Source organism: Cnephaeus nilssonii, assembly GCF_951640355.1.
Source record: "Cnephaeus nilssonii genome assembly, chromosome: 10".
Taxonomy (NCBI): Eukaryota; Metazoa; Chordata; class Mammalia; order Chiroptera; family Vespertilionidae; genus Cnephaeus; species Cnephaeus nilssonii.
In genome coordinates, this window is record NC_137081.1 from 68,799,813 (window position 1) to 68,823,027 (window position 23,215).

Genomic DNA, 23,215 nt, shown 5'->3' on the forward strand with positions numbered 1-23,215 from the left:
ATAAGTTAAGAAACTCAAATGGAAACAAAAGCAAAACTTACATTCTTCAACTACTCACTAACCTGCCTTGGTTCCCGATGGTCTGGGACATGGATTCCAGCTTTTCTCCAGGCTCCACCCATAACCTGGCTCCTCCCTGCACTTGGGTCTCTCCTTCTCCTTTTCTCGGGTCACAGGGTCACAGATAACGCAGGCTGCTCAAGGCCACGTCCGGGCATCCCTTCGTTTTTTTCAGGTAGACCCACAGTCATCTCTGCACTTCCCAAATCCCACCCATGCTTCAAAACCCAACTTCAGCTCTACATTTCGTTGGAGACTTCTCAACTATGTTAGTCTGTTTCTCCTTGCAGATTCTGTTTAACAGTTAATTATTCTCTACGCTTTTTATTTTTCTTACGTGCTTTGTCCCCTAGTAGATTAGTAGCACTGCAAAGGCAGACCTTTTGCTTTTTAAAAATCGTCCTAACTCTCACTAGTGTAGTATGAGGCACATCTAGGCACTCCGTAGACAGATATTGTTGATTCATTGATTGATGGCTGTATTCTTCTCCTTCTTGTATATGTACTTCACCATGCTAGCTGTAGATAGCTGAACATTTCAAATGATATATTTTGAATGATATCCTAAATTTATGTATCTTTGGCAAGTAATAGCATTTTTGCAGCCATACTGTTGAGCTATATATTAGGATAAATGTATATTTAAACTCCAGCCTTATCTAGTTTATAGCATGTCTGAATGTAGCAACTGATACTGCTTTCACCAGGGATTAACTGACTCATACTTATTAAGCATGTGTGTGTGTGTCTGTGTGTGTGCGTGCTTCCTTCCATACATCTAAAGTGAATCCTATCATTAAGAAGTCACAAAATATGCAGATATGAGTATAAAAATCACTTAGGAAATAACTAGATAAAGAATATAATCATTAATCCAACCAATAATTAAGCCTTTGATGGCACATGCAGGGTTTAGCGGGAAAGCCTCCATAGCACAAAACAATAAACTAAGTTTGCATAATATAAGCTGCAAAATGGCCCATTATTTGATGTCTTTCAGCAACTCTGATTTTATTTCACAAAGCTGGAAGGAAGATTATCGCTCCCTTACTGTTTATTGGTCAAACCTTAAAGGTCTGCCTTCGGCCATCTTGTCTTCTCCTGACTCATCTTGAGAACAGACAGTTTGTTCCTGACGGTGTGTCTTTCTGCAGCACTAACCAAGGAGTGAGAAACACAACCACTGTTGAGAGCAGGCATCTCATTCATGAAACATGTTCAGGGACCAAGTTCTGTGCCTCCCTTCTACAGAAAAAGCCATTATAAGAGTGGTGTGTATTATTTATTATTTTGGACTCTCCATGTTTCTGCTTCCTTTTATTCCTAGGACAAATGAAAGCGAACCTAATTATTCTGGGTGTTGAATCTCATTTTAAAGCCATCTTTCTCTTTGCCCAGCCTCTGCTCTCTCATTTCACAGAAAACTTCTCCCCTCTTCCATGTGAAAACTGCCTTCTGGAAGTGTGGTTCCCTGACACAGCACCAGGGAGCTTGCTCTCTGTGCAGAATCTTAGGCCTCATCCCAGACCTCCTGAATCAGAATCTACATTAAAAAATGTTTTTATTGAGCCCTAACTGGTTTAGGTCAGTGGATAGCGTGTCAGCCTGTGGACTGAAGGGTTCTGGGTTCAATTTCTGTCAAGGCACATGCCTGGGTTGCAGGCTTGATTCCCAGTAGGGAGTGTGTAGGGGGCAGCCAATCAGTGATTTTCTCTCATCATTGATGTTTCTTTCTCTCCCTCTTCTTTCCTTTCTGAAATCAATAAAAATGTATTAAAATTGTTTTTTATTGATTTTAGAGAGAGAAGAAGGAAGAGGGAAAGATAGAAACATCACTGAGAGAGAAACATTATTGGCTGCCTCCTGCATGCCCCCTACTGGGGATCGAGCCTGCAACCCAGGCATGTGCCCTGATTGGGAATCGAACCTGCCGCCTCTTGGTGCCTGGGATGATGCCCAACCAACTGAGCCACACCAGCTTGGCATAATCGACTTTTTTTTAACAAGACCCCTAGCCATTTGATTTGTAAGCACATTGAAGTTTGGGAAAACCTGAGCTGGAACTTTCTGAAATGCTTGGGTGGCAGGAATGCTAACCACAGGACCCGCAGGTGGAAGACCCCTTACAGTGCCCGCTGTCCACCACGTGAATCCCTGGATGTTCTCCATCATTTGAGTCCCTTCTACTTGGGTGCTTCAAAGCCCGTTTCCTGAGAATGCTGAATCAGTCACACAGCATGGATAGAGGGCACTCTTTTTTTCCAGCCTATTAGTTGCCACCGTTAAGCTCTTCTGCCAGAACCCGGGTTGTGTGAGGCGAGGCCTATTAGGTGAGCTGCAGGATGATGGCCCTGACCCCTTGTGGTCCTCGAAGTTCCCCTGGTGCTTTTTGTGAGAGAAGGGGTTGGTAACCTCAGTGTCCTGGCTGACTTCCAATCTGTGTAATTGCACGCAGTCTACCGAAGCCTGCTCTATAATTTCAAATAGGTACGTACGGTATTACTCACTTCTTGTATCACACTGCTGTGTTGTGTGGCTACAGGCTCCTAATCAGCTGGTTTTCTCAGGTGGCTGCGTTCAAGATGAAGAAAACATCTCTCTAGCCAACTCCCTCCCACCCCCACTCTCTCCAGCTCCCTCCACCCCACACACAACTGCCTACCTGTTTTCTTCTATGTTACATTCTTGGATGAAAAAGTGTTTTGGGATTAGAAATTCCTAGAGTGGGACAATGACATTTCCTTAGCTCCCTTACGTAACACCTGCTCCTAGGCCCCCCTAGCCCTGTCATAGGGCATTGCAGGGATGCTGGTGGAGAAAATAGCAGGAGTGTGGTGAAATAGGCCTTCCTCTGCCAAGACGCAGGCTCAGTTCCTGGGACTGTCAGGGAAGCACAAATTACATGAAGAGTTTGGCAGTTTAGGAATTGGTCCTTTTCGGTGTGATGTGAATGGAGAGTAAAGTCAGAGAGAACAGGGCAGACTAGTTAGAAAAACACAACAGGACATGAACCACCCATAAAAGGCCTCACTATTGCTCTGGGGGATGCCTGGTCCTAAATAGAAACGTGTCACTGGGAGAGTGAGTGGAATCCCTCTGTGATGACGCAGAGGTCAGCACCAGGAAGCATGTGTGTCTAGAACAGCAGAAGGAGATGAAAGAATGATGGGAAAAGATGGGTGAGCCAGGAGCCAAGAGATCCTGCTCTCAAACCTACATCTTCTCTGTGATCCAATCAGAGAAGATGTAGGTTTGAGAGCAGGATCTTTCAGGATATAAAATGGTTGCTAAAAAAGTGTTCGAAAGGGGGGGGGGGGGGAATGGGATTTCAGTGAAGCATCACTTTGCATGAGTAAATGTATTCTTTTTTATGTCCAAGCACAGAGACACAAAATAATTAGATAAAAATTCCTTTAGAGCAAGGGTAATTTCTTTTATCTTTTCATATCCCAAACACTAGGGAAGATAAATGAATTAGCTAATGAATAAGATGAACGAATGAATAAAAAAACAAAATTAATAATAAGAAGGATATTATTAAGAGGTGTATGTTGACTTTCAGTTTATGGAAAGCAGGGAAAAAAAAAACCCATGTTTTTAGTGCCCCAGGGCCAGCACCTATGTCTTGCCTACTCCTGCCCCAGAGTGCTTTCCTTGTCCCCTCTAAAATGGGAAAGAAAAGAAGAGCAAGGGGTTACTCCACCAGGTGGAGAGACTAACCGAATGCCTGGAACAGAGAGCCCATTTGCTAATCCCCGGGAGAAGAGGAAGGGCTAGAGGCAGAAAGTTGGGAAGCAAGAGCAAGATGAGGAAAGTGAACATTCCCAGAGAGGGCAGGGAGGTAGATAACATAGTTGAATGAGATCCCCAGATCCCAGGGTTGAGCGTTATCCTGATAAAACCCTCTTGATTTCCAGCTGAGTGTCTGTCATGATGGTACTCAATAGGTGTTTGTATCGTGACTAAATGGGCAATAGATGATGTAGGCAAGAACGCTTTGAAGGTGAAGAGAGCTCTCAGAGTGAGGCATGGATGGAAGAATTTGAGAATGGTGGTGATATTGGGAGGAATGGAAAAAAAGGGGGGGATACAATGTAAGAGAAAATAGCCTGGTTAAAAAGAATGTATGACACTGAAGAGAAGAAATGACCAGAAGTGAGAGTCATCTCTATACTAAAGAGTCATCTCTATACAAAAGGCAATATTTAGTATACAGATTCTGCATGTATTTTTAACTTCCTTTGTACATAGCAACAAATTAACCTGAGGAAAATTACAGACCAAAAACATCTCACTGAGACAGAGATAAAATACTTCAGTATTCTAATCTTAAATTTGAGCTCTATTGTTGTGTAGATAGTTTCCAGGGACAGTTCCCAATGTCCTGATCAAACATCCCCTAACCTCATCTCCTGGTCCCCAGAGGCTCTCATTCCGAAGCCCATGGTTTTAGTTTTGTTCGTCTTCAAAGTCAAGTGTGGGCTGAGTCTGCCATGGGCCCAGACCAGTGATTCCTTATGGCTGGGATTCCCTCGGTCCACTGCTAAGGCCCAGTCTTTTCTCAGCCCAGACAATCCCGTCCTGAGATTTGAAATCTTGTGTATAATCTACACTTTTTCTTGCATGAGGAAAAAAAAAACAAAAAAAAAAAACCAGCAACCCTCCAACATGGCAGTGTGCAGCCGCCCCGTGCTAACTATTTCTGGATGTCACCCCGCAGCTCTCATTTCTGCCTCCCCCTCTGCATCCCGGGTATGGCTGCCGGACTTGTCAGCACCTTGTCACGGCTCCCTGGTGCGTGGGCTACCGTCGGACTCTGTGTTCTTCACAATTATCCAGAAAAAACTCCCCAGAATCCTCCACAAGCAATATATATATATATATATATACTAACAGGTAAAAAAAAAAAAAAAAAAAAAAGCCCACCACAAAGCCACTTTCAAAAACGTAGTCCCCTGAAGTGGGCGCTCCTTGCAAAGCTGCTGTGTCGCCTCCTTGTCGGTCCTGCAACACTCCTTTGTTCGAGGTGTGACAGGGATGCAGGAGCCAGTGTGATGTCACGAAATAATACACACATGTCAGGCGTGCTTTCATGTCTTGGGTACAGACCAGAATAAATTACTCCCGTGGAATGTTTTGTTTTTCTTTGCAGGGAATGGCCCCGCAGTTTACAAGGAGCTACGCTGACAAGAAGTGGCAGAGAACTATTATTAAAAAGAAGCTCCTTTAAGGGAGGACTGAGTGGCCCAGGGGTTCACTGGGGTTCAGGAGACAGAGGCCTGGGAGGAAGTCGTTAGGCGGACAGCAGCGAGACATGCATCTTGTCCTGGAATTGCCACGGGCGGTGGGAGAAAAATGGGTCCGGCATGACATGAGCACGGGGAAGTGGTTCTCAGAACTGAAGGTGAACAGAGAGGAATTGGCAGCTGCCTGGACGTGCCAGCCAGGGAGGCCAGGGTATCGGAGACACGTGACAGAGCCGAGCGAGACAACTGCAAAGCTCCCCAAGCAGCTCACCCGAAGGGCTTGCCAGGAGGCCAGATGCTGCTCCTGGAAGAGTGTTTTCCCTGGTTGGGCATCTGGGTTCAGCGCTTTCCATTTAAAGAGGAGAGGAGAGGAGAGGTGGTAAAGGCAGAGCCGTCCCTGCCTTTTAATAAAATGTAAGCCTTCGAAGTGTACATATATGCTCATGCACACGCACACACAGCATTAATGTATGTGGACATGGAACATGTTTTAAAAAGAACTCCTAAAAATAAAACTTTCCCCGGTACTTTTTAGGTGGAAAGCAAAGTGTTAGGGGGAAGGAGGAAGGAAGGGAGGGAGAGTTGGAGAGAGAGAGAAAGAACACAGACACCAAGAAAAACCTTTATATCAGTATGTCAGCTTCCTAATTCGTTAGGTAGTTTTACTTAAAGCGCTGGGATTATAGCCGGCGTTCAATTAAAAAAGGAAAGGGAATTCGAGTGATGGGCTTGTGCGTCTATCACCGTTGGCTGGTCTTTCTCACTCGCTGTCTAATCATTCCTTCTTCCCTGGAAACACCATCGGGTATTGGTGTTGGCAGGAAAGCAGAGTGTGGTCTAGTGGACTGGAAATCAGGTGACTTGAGGTCTGGTTGATTCCCCGCCCTCGCGCCCCCCCCTCCCCCTTTTCACTTTGAAGTTTCTCTGTGTCTCTGCTTCACAAAACAGGAACTGAATTTCTCGTACACTTAAGAGTGGAGGGCCAGCATTTGTAATCAAGGTGATTTTTTTTTTTTTTTTGCTTCACCTAATGCTAACTAATTCAAGGTAGTCCTCTGAGGTCAATATTGGACTTGGAAAAAATAATGGACAGGGAGGTTGCTTGATATAATAGGAGATAGGAGCAATAGTCTTTAATTTAGTAGTGGGAGTAATGCCAGAAAATATACAACGAAGTTTTTATATTCTGAGATCTGTTACAAGTCCCAGATAATCAAGAAATCAGGAGAACTGGCACCTCTCTCCTTACCCCCTGGACAACAGCGGCAGGTCTAACAGGCTCCAGCACTGATGGGTGGTCACAGACCCTGACCAAGCCTTCCTCAGTAGGAGAGCCTCTCTTAGCACTCCTCCATTGTGCTAGGGGCCTCTGAACAGGCCATCTTAATATTAACACATATTACTTCTTTTACAATCAGGGCTTCTCTTCTCTTCATCATGATGAAAAGATAAACATCAGGTGAAGAGAGAAAGTTGAGAGGAACAGCTTAGTAACCAATACCCTCAAAATGTAATGTTCCCTAGTCTTAGTCTGAAATATATCAGGTTTTCAAGTTTCCAGTTGATCTTAAGTGGAACCACCACTGGCTATTAGATGATCATCTTCTCACTCGATGAAGTCATGTGATTCAATGTGTTCCACAGAAATTGCTGACTATCTGTAACGTGTGGGGCTCTGTACTAGGCTCCGGGGTGTAGCAAGAGTCAACATGATTCACATTCCTGCCTTCCTAGAGCCTATTCCTAATGACAAAGGGATCAGGTCAGTTTCTTATAATTCCCACCTTCATCAATATTTTAGGACTGAACTGCTATCAGTAACATTTTTTCTTTCAGCTTGTAATATTTATTCCTGTGATTTTTTTTTCAAGAGCCGAAAGCTGAAGGCTCAAACAATATGTAGTCATCACTAGAAAATCTGCCCAATGTCCTGTTATCATGAGAATTTTCTAGGCCTCCTTTTGGAAGGAATAGTTTTAACCACAAAAAAATAATAGCTCTGCTCTTGCCAAGTTTTCTTTCTGTCACCATGCATGCCATTCTGACTCCTTTCTCCGGCTCTTCCTCTGATGACCCCTCAGTGTTACACATCCCCAGGCATCTGTCCTCAAACCTATTCTCTCTTCACACCCTTCCCTGAGGTTATTCATGACCTTACCCCATTGCCATCTTTAAACCCAGGACTCCTAAATTCAGACCTAGACCCTAATCACCTTTCCTGTATTCCCAACATATATTTATCTTCTAATAGATGTCATGAATGGAATATAAACAATGACCAAATCACATTGTGTCCCCAAAATTTCAACTTCTTTCATGCTTCCAATTTTATTCTTTTCCTCTATGTAAGTTCAGGATATCATCACTCACCTAGTTAAAAACCTGGGTGCCATCTAAAATCTTCCTTATTTCTAACCTCTTACATATACTTATTGAGCATGTCCTGCTGAATCAACTCCCCACCCCACCCCCATGCCTCTTGTATCCATCCCTTGCCCCATCCCCTCCGCGCCCACCTCCCTTAGTTTGGGATTGCTAGCTTGGACTATCATACAGTCCTCTTACCAAGGTTCGCTACCTCTAGCGTTGCCCTCCTAGAGGCTATTCTTCACACTTAGAAATATGGTGATCTTTAGAAATACAAATCGCACCACCTTATCTCTGCTTCAGACCCTTCAGTGATTTACTGTCTACAGAATGAATTTCAAATTCTTTAGCAAAGCGTATAATGTCCTTTACAATTTAGCTCTAGTTTACTGCATTCTCGGCTTATGTTCAACCACTTCTAGGATTCACCATTTCTGAACCACGCTGTAGTCCTCCTCGGTGCCTCTGGTACAGAGTGTTCTTCCTGCTTACAGCTGGATGTTGTCTGCCACACTGCCACCCCTAGAGGTAGCACCTGGCATTTGGGAGGCGCTCTTTGGTTTCTCAAGGCTAAATTTCAGCACCTGCTTGGTGTTCTCACAGAGTCTTGTGATTCGGCACCATATTTATTATAATTGTTTGTTAATGTACTCCAGGAAACTATAGGATACATGAGGGCAGGAGCCCCTTTTCTGACTCTAGTATCAAGTTGTGGGGTCAGCAACTTTTTTCTGTAAAGGGTCAGAGTAAATATTTTTGGCCTTGTGCAACTGGTTACAATTATATAACTCTCAGCATTGCAGCGTGAAAGTAGCCATTGGCAGTACATAAATATATGAGTGTGTGAGTGTGTGTGTGTGTGTGTTCCAGCAAAACTTTAATAAAAGCAGGTAGCAGGCTGGATGTATTCCATGGGCCACAGTTCCCAACTTCTGATCTAATTCAGTTCCTGGAGTACAGTAGCCATTCATTAAGACTTCCTGTAGGAATGGGTGGATGAGATTTTCCAGTTAACATTTTCACAAATGCAAATTTATTTGACCTATTGCACACATGAGCAAAAGGGAGGGCTAGAGACATTAAGAGGTTTTCTTAATGTTGTACAGTTTCTAAGGGCTGAGGTTGGGATGTGGGCTTATGTCTTCCGATTCCAAATCCTTGGTTCTTTCCATTAGGTAAAAGGCCAAGATTCATGGTGGAAAAGGGTGCGGCAACTTAAAAAACTTGCCTCTTAGGAGAGAAATACCCTCCGTGGGGTGGGCCACCACTAATAGGGAAGACAGTGATAGATGGGCAGTAGCCATTTTAAGTTTTGTTTTTTTTCCTCCCTATTATCCAGTGGTTAATTTTCCCATTCAGATGTTAAATCAAAAGATCAAAAGTAATAATTTCACTCCGGTCTTAAAAAACCTTATCTCCCAAAGCCTTCCTGCAGAACAAGGGTCCACCACTGGAAGGATCATTGAACCCTAGTCCCCAGCTCACAAACCTTATAAATCCTGTGCCAAGATGTCTCCTAAGTAGATGACATTTTAATGATTACTACAGGGAGTTGGGAACTATTGCTTCATCCTCACGATCAGAGTAATTAATTTTCTTAACTACCAGGCCAAATTCTGCCACGGGAGTCCAGTTGAGAAATTTCAGACCCATAGGAAGTACATTAGCTCTTCAAAGTGATTAGGGTGCCATTTCAAATACACAAGCAAAGGAGCTATTAGGCTTCTGGCTTATTTCAAACAACTTGCAGCCCCTGTCCCTCAGGGAGGAAAAAAAAAAAAAAAAGAGGAAAAGAAAAGAGAGAGAGAGAGAGAGAGAGAGAGAGAAAAGAAAATAACAATTTGCACAGGTTCCTCATTTTCCAGTAAAAATACCCAGGGCTTGCAAGCCGTGGGATATCAGGTATTGTGGTTGGGTGAGAGACCAAAGTGCACAGAGAAAGGGCGGGGTGCCAGACGTCAGCACAGAAAAACAGCCTGCTCCACAGCACACGGGCCGAGCTTCCAGCGGCCGCCGGCAGGCAGACAGCTTCACCAGGCGTGGCTCCGCGATCAGAGAGAAGGGCCAGGGCTTAGGGGCTTCCCAGCCCATTCTTTAACCCTGTCTCCTTTCCCCCCAAAATATCAGAAAGGCCCACTGTGTATGCCGCTTTAAAGACAGGGTGGATGGATTCTTTCCTCACCATTGTTTCTTCACACAACCCTTATATTTCTAGATCATCATTGTTTGAGTTGCCTTTGACATGCTTTTGTAGAATATTTTATTTAACATCCGTGAAGACCACAGAGAAGCTTTAAATATCAGTTTACTCTCACAAAATAGCCACAGCTCGCCAGTTTCGCCTTTCAGAGAGGCATTCGACTGGCACCCTTCCATGAGATCTGTCTATTGAGCCATATCAGTTTTTCACCTTGGAATTCTATGAACAGCTGGGAGATTTTCTTAGAGTCAATACAAAAGGGAAGAGTTTTAGCTCCCCTTTCAAACTATTTTATAAAGTGCAAGTCTCCTATAAGACATTTATTTGCATCCAAAGTCTGCAGCCCGTGTATTCTTCCAAGGCTGTTTTTGAAAGTCAACGAATGACTATTGCATGTCATCTCCACAAGCCACCCACTTCTAAGACATGCTGATGTTCTGTGAACAACGCATACCTATTTGGGAGCTGAATTTGAGATTGTTTTGCCTTCCAAAATGCATGCCACAAAGTAAATTTAGCTAACAAGCTTGGGTTAGCGGGACATTTTTGTATTTATTTTCTAAATTTTCTGTAATTATATTATTTTTATCCTGGAAATAAGAATGTGGGGAAGACTTCAGCAGTGGCTAAAAAGCCTTAATGATAGTAATGACAACACACATCCCAGGACTGCAAAAGGTCAGCATCTGGCGGATGTGGAGTTGATAGAATCTGAGGAGGGTTTCCATGCGGGGTTGAGGCACAGGAGAAGGCCCTACCGGCTTCAAAACACCTCCCTTCCCAGGTCTCCACAAGGCCAGGGTGCTGTTCTGCCTGGCAGGAAGCCCTCACTGTGAGACGCATTCTGATAAGTTGGACAATGAGCAAGAGAACTGTCCCTCGGAAACTGCTGTAAGGGGACCCTCTGTCCCCGAAGCTCAGGGAGGCCTGGGCCCGCCTCCACCCTCCTCAGCCGCTGAAAGGTAAGGAGGCCAGATTCTCTCTCAGCAAGCTCCCACTTCAAAGGTGAAGATAGTCGGGTCTGAGAACTGGGACAAGCTGTGGATCAGGTGGATGTAGAGTCGGACACAGGCTAGAGTTAGGCTCGGGAGTACACGTGGGGGTTGGGCACGGCATGGGGGTGTCACGTGGTTTGTCAAACATGTGAAAACAGCCTCACTGGGACTGGGGAAACTGGCTGAGCTGGGCCAGCATAGAAACTATGGTTTTGGAAAACGGTTCTGTGGTGAGACAAAGAATTTTCTGGAAGCCAGAAAATTTGGCAACCCAGCCTTTGCAATTCTTCCTGTATTTATTTCATTGAAAGTTATTTTATATTTTTCTCACTATAAAAATAGTACATGTCAACATATAATGTTTATCTAGACCCTAACATGGGCTATTAAAAAGGTTATTCATTGACTCCTCATCACACAAATAGGATCAATTGCAATCTCTGCTTTGTAGAGGAGAAGACGAAAGCTCAGAGTACAGGGGCTTGTCCAAGGTGCGTCTCCAGTGAGGGGCAGAGCCTCGACTCAGGTCTCCTACCTCCAACGCCTGTTCTCTTTGCCTGTCCTCCCCAGCTCAGTGTCTCCTTTTACACCGTTGGTAGAAGTGAAAAAGGAACACGTGAGAGAAATAAACTTCTTATAATTCAGCAACTCTAAGAAAGAAATAGTAACATCTCAGCAAATACCTTTACAGTCTTTTCCAGATGCATGACTTTTCCACATATTTATAGTTCTACTCTTTTTGAGTATATAAAATCTTATACCCCTGCCTTTAACTTAGCACAAGCATTTCCCTGAATTTAAAAAAACACACAACAATTAGCTATGAACCACATTTCCCTAAAATAGTATGAACTGATACCATGTACCATGTTCTGTCCCCCATCACTGAATGCTTCGCCAGCCGTCTCCAGGTGTCCACCAGTGCAAATGTTCTGTTGTAAACAATTTATCTGCAGAACCAGCCTGCTGTTCCTTAGGATAGGGTCCCAGCAGTTAAGATGACCACGCAAAACGTATAAAGATTTGAAAAAGTTTTCATTTTTGAGATATATTACATGTTTGCCTTTTCCAACATGCAGAGAGATACATCCCACTGAGCAGCATGTAGAGGGCTTGATTCAATACACACCTGACAAAATGGGATTTATCTTATTTTACTAGTTTTCTATAACCTCATCTTCTTCTTTCTCCTTTATGCATTTGCAAAATAGAGAAAAGGGTGCCCCGTTCTAGCAGTTCTTCCTTTTGCTTTTTAAAATTAATGTTGGAGGGACTGTTTTCACAGTTTGAAACCTCAGACTTATCTCCATGGCTGACTAGATGTGGACGATAAAGAAAGGAAAGAAATAAAAACTGTGTGGCCCTGGCTGTCATGCTCAGTGGTTAGAATGTCGACCTGCCGGTTGGAAGGTTTGAGTTAGACTTCCGGTCAAGGGCATGTACCTGGGAGGCAACCAATCTATGTGTCTCTCTCACACGATCTCTCTCTCTCTCTCTCTCTCTCTCTCTCTCTCTCTCTCTCTCTCCTTTTCTCCTTCCCTCCCTTCTACTCTCTCTAAAAAATCAATGGAAAAAATATCCTTGAGTGAAGATAAAAACAGCAACAACAAAATTGTGTGAAATTTTTTTAATGAAAGGTCTCAAGACTTGGGCCATTTCTTTCCACTTGATGTTCACCCCTCCAATCTATCTGTGTGGCCTCCTGGGCTCTTCTCTCATTCTGTCTTGTTCGCCTTGCACTCTGCTGCCAAGTGTGTCTTTCATAAACACTAAACACGTTTTGCAATTGTCTGATAGGTAAGGTTTCAACAGTTCTCTATTTCTTATATACATCCTTTGTCTGGCTTTCAACCTCTCAACCTACACACCAGATATTTTTTACCAGCAAGTAAACCTTACCTTACTAGGTCATCTTTCCCATTAACTTCAGCTTCGCTTTGCCTCCCTACCTTTCCAAAGAAGCAGGCTAAAGGAAAATGCACTTGACACATATTTTATAGAGATAGAACTTGCCATTTATGTCACGGTTCAGAAGGTACCCCAGGACCTTCCAATGCTTCTCACTGTAATGTCAATTTGTGAAAGCGGCTGTAAATAAGGGCTGCGAGTTGATGGCATTTGGAAATGATAGCTTCTTCTGAATTCCTGATCTCAAGCTATCACAGCAGAAGCATAGGACTTGAACTCGAGTTTGATCAAGAACGAGGACTCTGAGACTATTTAGCCTTTACAGCCATTGTGTAATCTTATGGTTAATATAATCACAACCCTTTAAATTTCTGGCTTCGTGGCCAGAACTTACATTCACCTTCTAGTCCAACTGTGCAGTATCAAGCTTTCTCAGTTGGCACTTCTCTGCTTTCAAGGGAACGTTTAACGCAGACCTCTGCAAGCATGGGGCTCTGTTCTGTTGGCTGTAGAGTACGTAGGCCAAGTGGAATTTCTGGCACTTCATTACATTCCCTGACCCTCACTAAACAAACTTCAAAATATATATATTTGCAACAATTTGGAATAAACACTACATACAAGTGTTGATGGTAGATTTTTCTGAAGAACTACCAAATGCATCAAGACTAAGGAAAACATTCTAATGATTCTTTCAAACATGAATATATTTAAATTCTCATTAAACAATCTTCTTATTTAGTCTTCTCAGGCTTTGATGACATGCCACGATTGGCTGTTTATCAAAAACTTAGCAAGAAATACTTAACAAGATATAATCATGTGCACACACTTGTGCATAATTAAACTCAGTTTACTAGTAAAAATCAGTGCTCAGTGGAATATGGTCACACCACTCAAGAAAGGTGGGGGTGACTGGCAAATGACACTTCTCTATGTATAATGAAAAATCTTACAATGTGAATGCTGTGAAGGTGATATTGTAATCCGTTCTTAAATCTTAAAGACATCTATTTCCATCTCTACTGAGATGAATGAAAGTTCTAGCAAAGTTAGGAAGTTAATTTAGGCATAAAAACACAATCAGGCATTAGTTGTTCACCCTGGAATGGTGCGGCATGGAGGTGAAGGATTCTCATCCTTCCAAGGTTTTTAATTGGATGACTTCTCATCTGTGTATTTTATTCTTTTTTCCAAAGAAAAATTTAGCCGACTCTCATTTTCTTCATTTTATAGCTGTTCTTTCAGTTGGACTGAAAGAGGATTAATTGAGACTGAGTAATTGATATTTCTCAAGATCTACAAGACTAGGTATTGCATTGCATTAAAGAGTACACGTTCCCATTTGTTTTATGACTTTGTCCAGTTAACGTTACTGAGATAAGCACTCTGGTATTTACTTGTAACCTGAAACCCTTTTCACAGTGTGACTGTATCCTACGGGAAAAGAATTAACATTTGAGGAATGCTTACCCAGTGCCAGGCATTTTATATGCATTATCTCATTTAATTCTCATAACCACAGGATATGGCTGACATAATTTAATCCAATTTTATGTGCCTGGGATTATAAAGGGAGTTAAGTATAGAACAAGGATTTGACACTAGATCTACCTATTTATTGAAAGCCCAAGATCCTTTCACTAAATCACACTGGGTTTCCCACTGTAGCCAGGATGTGGAGGTGACAGGAAAGGCCATTCTAACAACCAGGGGTCCTCTAAACTGCGACACAGGTGCCCCTCTGGGAGTAAAATAAGTAAGAGGATAATACGACGAATTAGATTAAGACATGTACCTAAAGTAGTGACTGGTTAAGCAAATTAGGAGCTATGCATACCATTGAATACTATGTCATCATTAGAAAGAATCAGATGAGTCTTAATGAAATGTGAAGCTGTCTATGAGTTGCAAAGTAGTTGCAGGAGAATATGAGCTGTATGATATACTTTGACACAATCAACAACCATACACACATTTTTGCATGTGCTTAGAAACAGGTCTGGAAGGACATATACAAAAGTGTTAGTTACTTCTACTCAGCAGGCAAATTTCACTTTTTAATAAAATATTCACCACTGTTTAAAATTTTTGTGTGCAATCACATGTATTACATTTACAATTAAAATTCATGTAATGAACTCATTGAATAATCCGCAGAAATGACCAGACCCAAGGAGTGGCGATTAAGGTGATGAAGGAGATTTAATCTCATAGGAGTAAACTCTAACAAGCTTCAACACTGCCATATGCATATGGTCAAAGCTAAAACCTTATCACTTGTATTGAGCTCTGCCTTATCTGGGGAAGGTGTTAACAGAGGACAAATGAGTCACAGTCATTTCAAATTTAGCATGTCCAAAAGGGCCCTCTCCTTACCCATCTGTGTAGCACTACCATTTTTCCATTCGCTCAAGCCCAAGCCCTAAGAGACACACTTGATTTCTCCTTTCCCTTACCCGTTGCATCCCAACCAGGCAAATCCAACCTGACCCACCTCCAGAATATCTCTCCGAGGGCTCCACTCAAGCCACCGTTATCTTTTGCCTGGACTACTAGGGTCGCCTCCTAATAGGTGCCCCTGCTTTCCCTTTTGCAATCCATTCTCCACATGGCCAGTGTGACCTTTTATATTCCCCCAGTTGTGGCTCTTCATTGTATTTACAATGGATTACAAATGTCTTACTGTGATCTGACACCCCCATAACATTTGTGACCCCAACTCCCACCACCATCCCCCTCGTTCATTAGGCTCTAGCCATCCTGGCTTTTCAAATACAATAAGCTCTTTGGGTTCTCTGGGTTTTTACACTTGTTTTTTTTTTCTGCTTGGAACCCTCTTCTCTTACAGGACGGCACCTTGATAATCCGAATCAACATTTAACAGATGAGGAAATAAAATTTCAGAGAATTTAAGTAACTCATTTATGGTCCTAGCCTTGGTACAAGGCAGGGCTAGGCTTTGAACTCATGTCTGAAACATCTCATGCCTTTTCCATTGTACTATACAACAAAGTAAAGATGACCCTTCTAAGGGCTCTGAGTAGAGTTCTGACTAATCAGCAAGTATCTGTTCACTGAAAAAGCCAGGATAAATCAATTCAGTCAGAAGTTCCTTTTGTAGCTTCTCCTTCCTATCATTAGTACATTCTCCAACTTCTGCAGGAAGACTTAGATGAGTGAGAGGGGAAAATATAAGATAGATGTATTTGAAAACTCTTGTCTTAGAGATCTGAAATTAAATATTGTTCATTTAGGAAAGGAGTATATGACACAACAAGAAACCTTTACAACTTACTTAGTCAGATGTCCAAAGAGGACTTTCATGGTGTCACGATTTGATGGAGGGAGTTTTTGTACAAGGGACTTCATAGTTTCAATTCTCGTGTTGTTGTCTTGCTTTTCTGAAAAATAAAATAAAAACAAAGGTTAGAAAAAAATAAAATTTCATAGATACATGAGGGAATTTCTTAAGGAGAATTTTGGACTAAGAATTAGCAGCGTGAAGTCCTACTCAGCAGCCAAAGGGAATAGGTGTGCTCAACATTATCATGGAGTTTCTTCATTTTGACTCTGAATTAGATCATGGCCGTGTGACTGAGACTGGCCATAGAGACATAAGTCAAAGTATTATGTGGGACTCCTGGGAAGGACATGCATAAGGTGCTGATTTAGCTATTGAATCAAATCTCACAAGTGCTTTACTATTATACAAGGTGTGGTAGGTTGAATAATGAACTTCCAAAGATGTCCATGTCCTAATTTCTGGAACCTATAAGTATTTTACCCTCCATATCAAAAGGGATGTTGCATGTGATTAAATTAGGGGTTATGAGATGGGGAGATCCTGCTGGATTATAAGGGTGGGCCAGTGTAATCACGAAGGTGGTTAAGAAGGAACCAAGAAGACCAGAGTCAGGGACAGAAGTCATGTGACAGAGGAAGCAGGAAGAGAAATTGCTGTGTGATAAAAGGCCATGGGCCAAGGAACGAAACAGCCTCTAAAAACTAGAAAAAGAAAGGAAATAGGCCTCCAGAAGGAAGACAGTGAACTGATTTCCATTTTCTGACCTCCAGGAATGTAAGGTAATAAATTTGTGTTGTATGAGCTTGTGGCAGTTTGTTACAGCAGCAACAGGAAACAAACACACAAGGACACACAGTGTGATTTAATTACCAATATTCTATTGTTTGCTTGATTTTGTGGAAGAGTAAATACTTTTTTATTACTTCCATGCTATCCTGTTTCCGGAATACATTTTGTTTTTTGCTATGAATTAGGAAAGTGCGAAAACAAAAATTGAAGGTATAAAACGTAGTCATATACATTTAAAAAAATAAGTTCTTCAAAACTGCATGCCACATGAATTTATTTCCTTCATTTTGTTTATTTTTTACCTTTATGGGCATGGATGGCATAATAAAAACTAAGTTACTTAGTACACCAGAGAATTCATCTTGCCATAGTTTTAACCAGGGCAGAGAATTATAATTATTTATTGAACTCAAACATTTTCTATACTTTAATCTCTAACTACTAGCACAGAGTTCTGGGTGTCCCTAAAGAGTCCACTGCTGCAAAAGATGATGTACAAGAGAATAATATGTAAGGCAACACCCACCCAATATCCATTCTCTTCTTCCTTAGCAAGGCAATCCCATCGCTGCGGGAATGCCAATATACCCACTTAAAAGAGCTCATTTCCTAGCTTCCTTGACAAATAGAGTGGCCATGTGACTAAGATTGGCCATTGAGACTTAAGTCCAAGTGTATTGTGGGACTTCTGGGGAGACCATGGAGAGGATGCTGGTTTAGCTTTTTAGCCTTTTCACCTCCGCTCTTCAGAATGAAGATAGAATGGTTATCACATGAGATGACACTGAGAAGAGAGGCCCAGCAGAGTGGAACACACAGCTGGGAGGTGCTTCTCTGAATCTGTGGAGCAGTTACTGGTCCTACCTGCTTATCTGAGTTTCTTTGACATAAGAAACTAAGCCTCTGTGTACTGGAACCTTTATGAATGGTTCTCTGATACTAAAGCCAAACACAGTTCCTAATATGATGTGCCTCCTGAAGCCCAATTTGTAATCACCTGTTATTAGGTAGATGACCTTAATAAAGTGGAATGAGAAAGAGAAACAGGCAGGGTATTTCAAATACACTGCTGCAAACAAACAAACAATCCACTTTTAATAAGAAATTATAGGGAAAATATCCTGCAGAACATGGTATTTGGCGAAAGTGGGATGGGGTAGTCTTCCTAGTAGAACTATGCTTGGAAGCTTTTCTTCTTGCTCCTGAAACCACAAAGGCCTATAAATAATACCTCCCACAGTCACAGCTTTCAAAGTTGCAGTTATTCTTAGAAGAGTTCCACCATAATATGGATTGGACAACTGCCAATGAAAGAGACAAAGGGGGGGGGAGAGAAAGAGAGAGAGAGAGAGAGAGAGAGAGAGAGAGAGAGAGAGAGAAGAAAAGCCAGTTGCAACATCATAGAATACAGCAGATCTAATCTTTCTACTTAAAGGCTGGAAAGCCTCCTTGCAGCTTAATGTTGCTAAGACATTGTGATGCTTCATGAGACCAGTTGGAACTTATGAGACACCAGAAACTCAGGAAAAGGAAGAAAACAAGTCAGTAACAATGAGAGTGAAATAGGTACATTATGCCCAGGACAGAGGTCTTGGGACACTTGGATACCCTGTATCTGGTCATCTGAAGCTACACCACACACCAATGAGTATATGCAAAGATATACAGCCCACCATGGTAGTAATAGAATTTACCCGAGGATCTATTGAACCACTTGGTTCAGGCAGTAAAGGTGATAACAGACGAGGTGGGCAGTAGTCCCTATACCTATCGTGACAGTCCTGAATAAGTATGTCTTACTGTTAAAAGGTGGTAGAGGAGAGAAGAAGGGAGAGGAGGAGAGGAAACCTTTCTAATTTCATGAAAATTTCTGGCCATAGTGATGATCAAGTCAATGTCAGAATCCCCAGAAAACCAATCAATTGACATTGAGGACTACAGAAGCAGCAGCCATAAATCAAGCTGGGCAAATGATAAGTAGGAAGTGGTCCACATGAGTATACCCAGCAAAGATCTGTTTTAGGGAACATATGATCTAGTCAAGAGTGGTTGCAGAAAGGCTGGGTGTGGGGTTGCTTAATTGGAGATATATGAATTTGCAAGGTCACTGCCATGGTGCTTGGGCAGCAATTAAAACTTCACCAAGTCTGTTTAACCCCCAGGTAAAATACGTGTGAATTTCCCTAGACAGAGTCAGTACTTCTTCTGTGCTCTGTTACTCTAGCACATCCTATTCCACATAATACGGTTTGAAGCACTAGAGGAGTGGATAAAAAAGCTGTGGTACAGATATACAATGAAATATTATTTGGCCATAAAAAAGAATGAAATCTAACCATTTGTGGCAGCATGGATGGACCTAGAGGGTATTAAGCTAAGTGAAATAAGTCAGCCAGAGAAAGACAAATGCCATATGATTTCACTTATATGTGGAATCTAAAGAGCAATATAATCAAACAGAGGTACAGAGAACAGATTGATGACTGCCAGAGGGGTGAGGAGTTGGAGGACTGGATGAAAAAGCAAAAGGGGTTGACAAGTACAGATTGGTAGTTATAAAATAGTCACGGGGATGTAAAGTACAGGCTAGGGAATATAGTCAATAGTATTGTAATAACTATATATGGTGCCAGTTGAGAACCAGAAATATCATGTGGACCACTTTGTAAAGTAGATTATTGTCTAACCACTGTGCTATACACCTGAAATGGATACAAAATAATATTAAATGTAAATTATAATTGAAAATAATTTTAAAAATTAAAAAAATATATTGCCATGGCTTGAATGCCTACTAATTTCTCCATTCAACTGGGAATTTTCCTACAAAGCTAGGAAGCACTTGCACGGACATATAGTGGCTTAAATAAATAAAGAATAAGTGAACCAATGAAAGACAAGAACATGGGTTGGAATAGACAGACCTTGCTTTGAATTCTGTAACAGCTTTTTATTAGCTGGTCTTGGACAAGTTCCTTATTTTCTCTCAGTAATACCTAAAAAGCCAGTTTTATAGATTGAACAAGACAGTAGATAATGTACCTAGCACAATGACTAGTAAAAAGTAAGTATTTCATAAGTGTTTCCCCTTTCCCCTCTTCACCTTCTTTGAGGCCCATGCTGGTCTGGTTTACTTTTCATTTCCAGCATTAATCACACCATCTGGTTGCAGTGAGCATTCAAATGTAGTTGAACTGAGTTGGTGCCAGTGGTGGAAATGCCCTTGCTATGGTAGCCTGACATTTCACAACACTGACTACTCTGTGAAAGGCTGAGAGACTGACAATCTGACTGGTGAGTAGTTCAGTTACATAGAAGAATCCCTGTAAAAGTCTACGGTGGTTCCCATATCTGCTTATAAGAAACATTCTAGGTGAAGTGTATTTTATAGAATTTTTTTTCTTCTCTTTCTCAACTGTCATGCACACTTGAAGAATTGGACAATTAAATTGTGGTACACACATTGTGTGGCTAAGCTGTACATACATGGAGGGGGAACTGGATGATGGCTTAGAGAGGGCTGAAATATTATCAAGGAGGAGCAAATTATTTTCTTAGAATATAACTAGAGTAGAATCTTTGAAAAGGTTATAGGAAAGCAGTGGTTTCCCATTCAAATCAGTACCACACCCACTCGTCCATAGCTTGTAAAATCAGGAAATAACACAAACACTTCTAAGTGGAAGAACATCTAAAAATACAATTGGAAACGTTGAAACCGAAATGACACCTTTTCAGATCTAGTTTATTGACGTGTCATATTAGGAATTGGAATTGCATACATAATACAGGAGTAGTTAATGAGCTAAGATTCATACACGGCTTACTAAAGATGTGTCAACTGTCTCCAATTGATTCAGTGAGCATGTGAAAGACAGCATTTTCTATTAATATTTCTCCTTCAGCATATGGTTTCTCATTATTGTGAAGTATTGAGAGTTTTGAGAAGACTGAGCTATCTCATGGAAGTGGGAAACAAGGAACTTATTTTCTACCTGGGGAAATAGAGAACATCTTAGGTAAGTTGTATACTAAAAGGCTTATATAAAATCTTTTCAGTAATAATAAACTCCATAATTATTTGCCCCTCCACTCACATTTGCTCCTACCTTTATTTCTTAATGGCTGACTTTTATGCTCTATATACTCTTTAATACCTCCTTTTTAGCTCCCCACCCTTATCCCAACAACCTCTCCAAACTCTAAGCTGTGAACCCACAACTGCATACAAACTCTTTCGGTAGGACTTCATATTTGTCACCCACCAGTGGAAAAAAAAAGTTTATGTAAAAATATACATAATGCACATGTAGACATTAAAATAGGAAGCTGTTTCTTACAGATGCCCACTTCTCACCCACCTGGCCCCATTTTCTCAAACTACCCCAAACTCTGTTGTAAATGAGCTTCTTCAAAAAAAAAACAAAAAACAAAAAAACAACTCCAGGATACTTAGAGAAGTAACATCTATATGATGTGAAATAGCTTTAACATTATGATAAGGATGTGGCTTTATAGTTTCCCCCTGGTTCATGGTTTTGAGGACACATTTGAAAAATATGCCTTATGATGGTTATATTTGCATTTATCTGCATGAAATGTTGCTACTAAAACAAGGATATTTACAACCGAATGCGTTTTTGCAACGAGATAAGATAAAGTCATACAATGATGGAGAGAGTTCTATGCAGTGCAGGACCCTGGACCTACTGACCCTGGAACACTTTTCTGGCCTTATCATCCATCCATTTACTATGCTTAACTAATTTATGGCCACATGTTGAATCATATTTCAAAATAAATTGTGCTTTGTTATACAGGTCCACTCAGAGGAAGAAAAGACCGAATTCTCCCGGTCACCAATGCATCAGTGGCCCTCTGCAGTCCATTTATCTGTAATTCTTAGAGGACAACTGTACCCCTTTGTCTGAAGGAGGTCAGCAGTAACACAGCTGTTCTGCTTCTGAAAGCTATTCTGGAATGTATAATGCACCCGGCATGAAAAATGGTAGTCTCTTACATGTCAGGGCTATATTGGGAAGAAAGCAGTCTAATTTCTATCCGGTTTATACTTTATGCATCATGACCACTTCAGAATTTAGTCAGAGACTGTCCGGGCTTATAGGAGGAATGAGTGTCTTCACAGAATATGTTAAGTGTACTTTGCAACTGGTTACAAATCTTTGAGGATATTCCTTGTAATTTATAAAACTTGAGTTGGATGTTGAGGAGTCATCCAAGGCATGATACCACTTGCTTGATAAATTCCTTTAAATAAATTACATTTACTTTAGGAAGAGACACTCTCAGGGTGAATTCAAGACTCACGCATGGGTACAAATAGACACATACTTCAAACTCATGTTATAAATAAGAGAAGCAGTACATTTCAGAGGTGTCTAAAAAATTAGGTAAAACTGAAAAACTTGATGTTTTCAGTTTCTTATTTAAAAATACCCAAAAAAACACAACAACCACCACCATATACTTATTTCATAAAATTGTTAGTAGTAGTAAATGTTTCAATGCATATATGTGCACATATAGTAAATGGCCATTAAATGTAAGACCCCTCAAATCAAAATCTTTCTTTTGAATTATCCTCTGTATCAGCACTGACATATGATTGCTCATAGTCCAAGGCAGTTTCCAAAATCATATGAAGCCGTAAATTTTACTCTTTAGTACTCTTTCCAAAAAACAGCAAACAGCCCAAACTGTGTGATATTTTTGTAAGTACACAGAGTGCTTTCCATTATCAAAGAGTGTTTGGTTATAATTCCTCAGTAGATAGAGTATATCCTAAATAGGCTCATCACTGTATCATAAACAATGGTTTCCAGGCTAACCTGGTGTTGGCAATTTGCACTTTTTCTCCAAGAGTCCGTACTCCTCACCCATCTCCAAACCAGAAAAGCCATCCTTTGCATCTAATTAAAAGGAAGGAATGCCTGAGCTACCTGGTACGTTTGACTTTAGGTGTTGAGAATCCACGTCAAAACAGTGCAACTGGAGAACAGCGGTATGTGACTTGCAGCGCAGGAGAGATGCCGCAGGAACGGACTCTAATTGACTCAGGTGAGACCGTTTCCTTTGTCTGATGGGGATCATCTGGGAATTAGAGCTAATCATCTCACTGGCAAACAGGCTTCTCTTGTATCAGAGCTTGTTCTTTCAGGAGATGTTAATATTTTGTCTGATTTTTGAATAAAGAAGCCCTTTTAGGGAGAATTTTTAAAATGGAAATAGCCCTCTCTAGCTAATAAATGGCCGTAACAAGAACACTGGCCAACTGAGTGCCAGAGCCCATGGATCCTGCCCTGTGAGGGGAGCTTTGGTGTCC

General features: G+C 41.4%; 1 protein-coding gene across 1 annotated transcript in view; it reads right to left on the reverse strand.

The window, feature by feature from the left end:
* The window catches only part of ARHGAP15 (Rho GTPase activating protein 15), a 665,200-nt gene that overhangs the window by 48,083 nt on the left and 593,902 nt on the right, over window positions 1-23,215 (reverse strand). Inside the window, exon 13 of the mRNA XM_079782709.1 lies at window positions 16,075-16,180. Coding sequence (XP_079638835.1) covers window positions 16,075-16,180 — 106 coding nt within the window. The remainder of the gene's footprint in view (window positions 1-16,074; window positions 16,181-23,215) is intronic.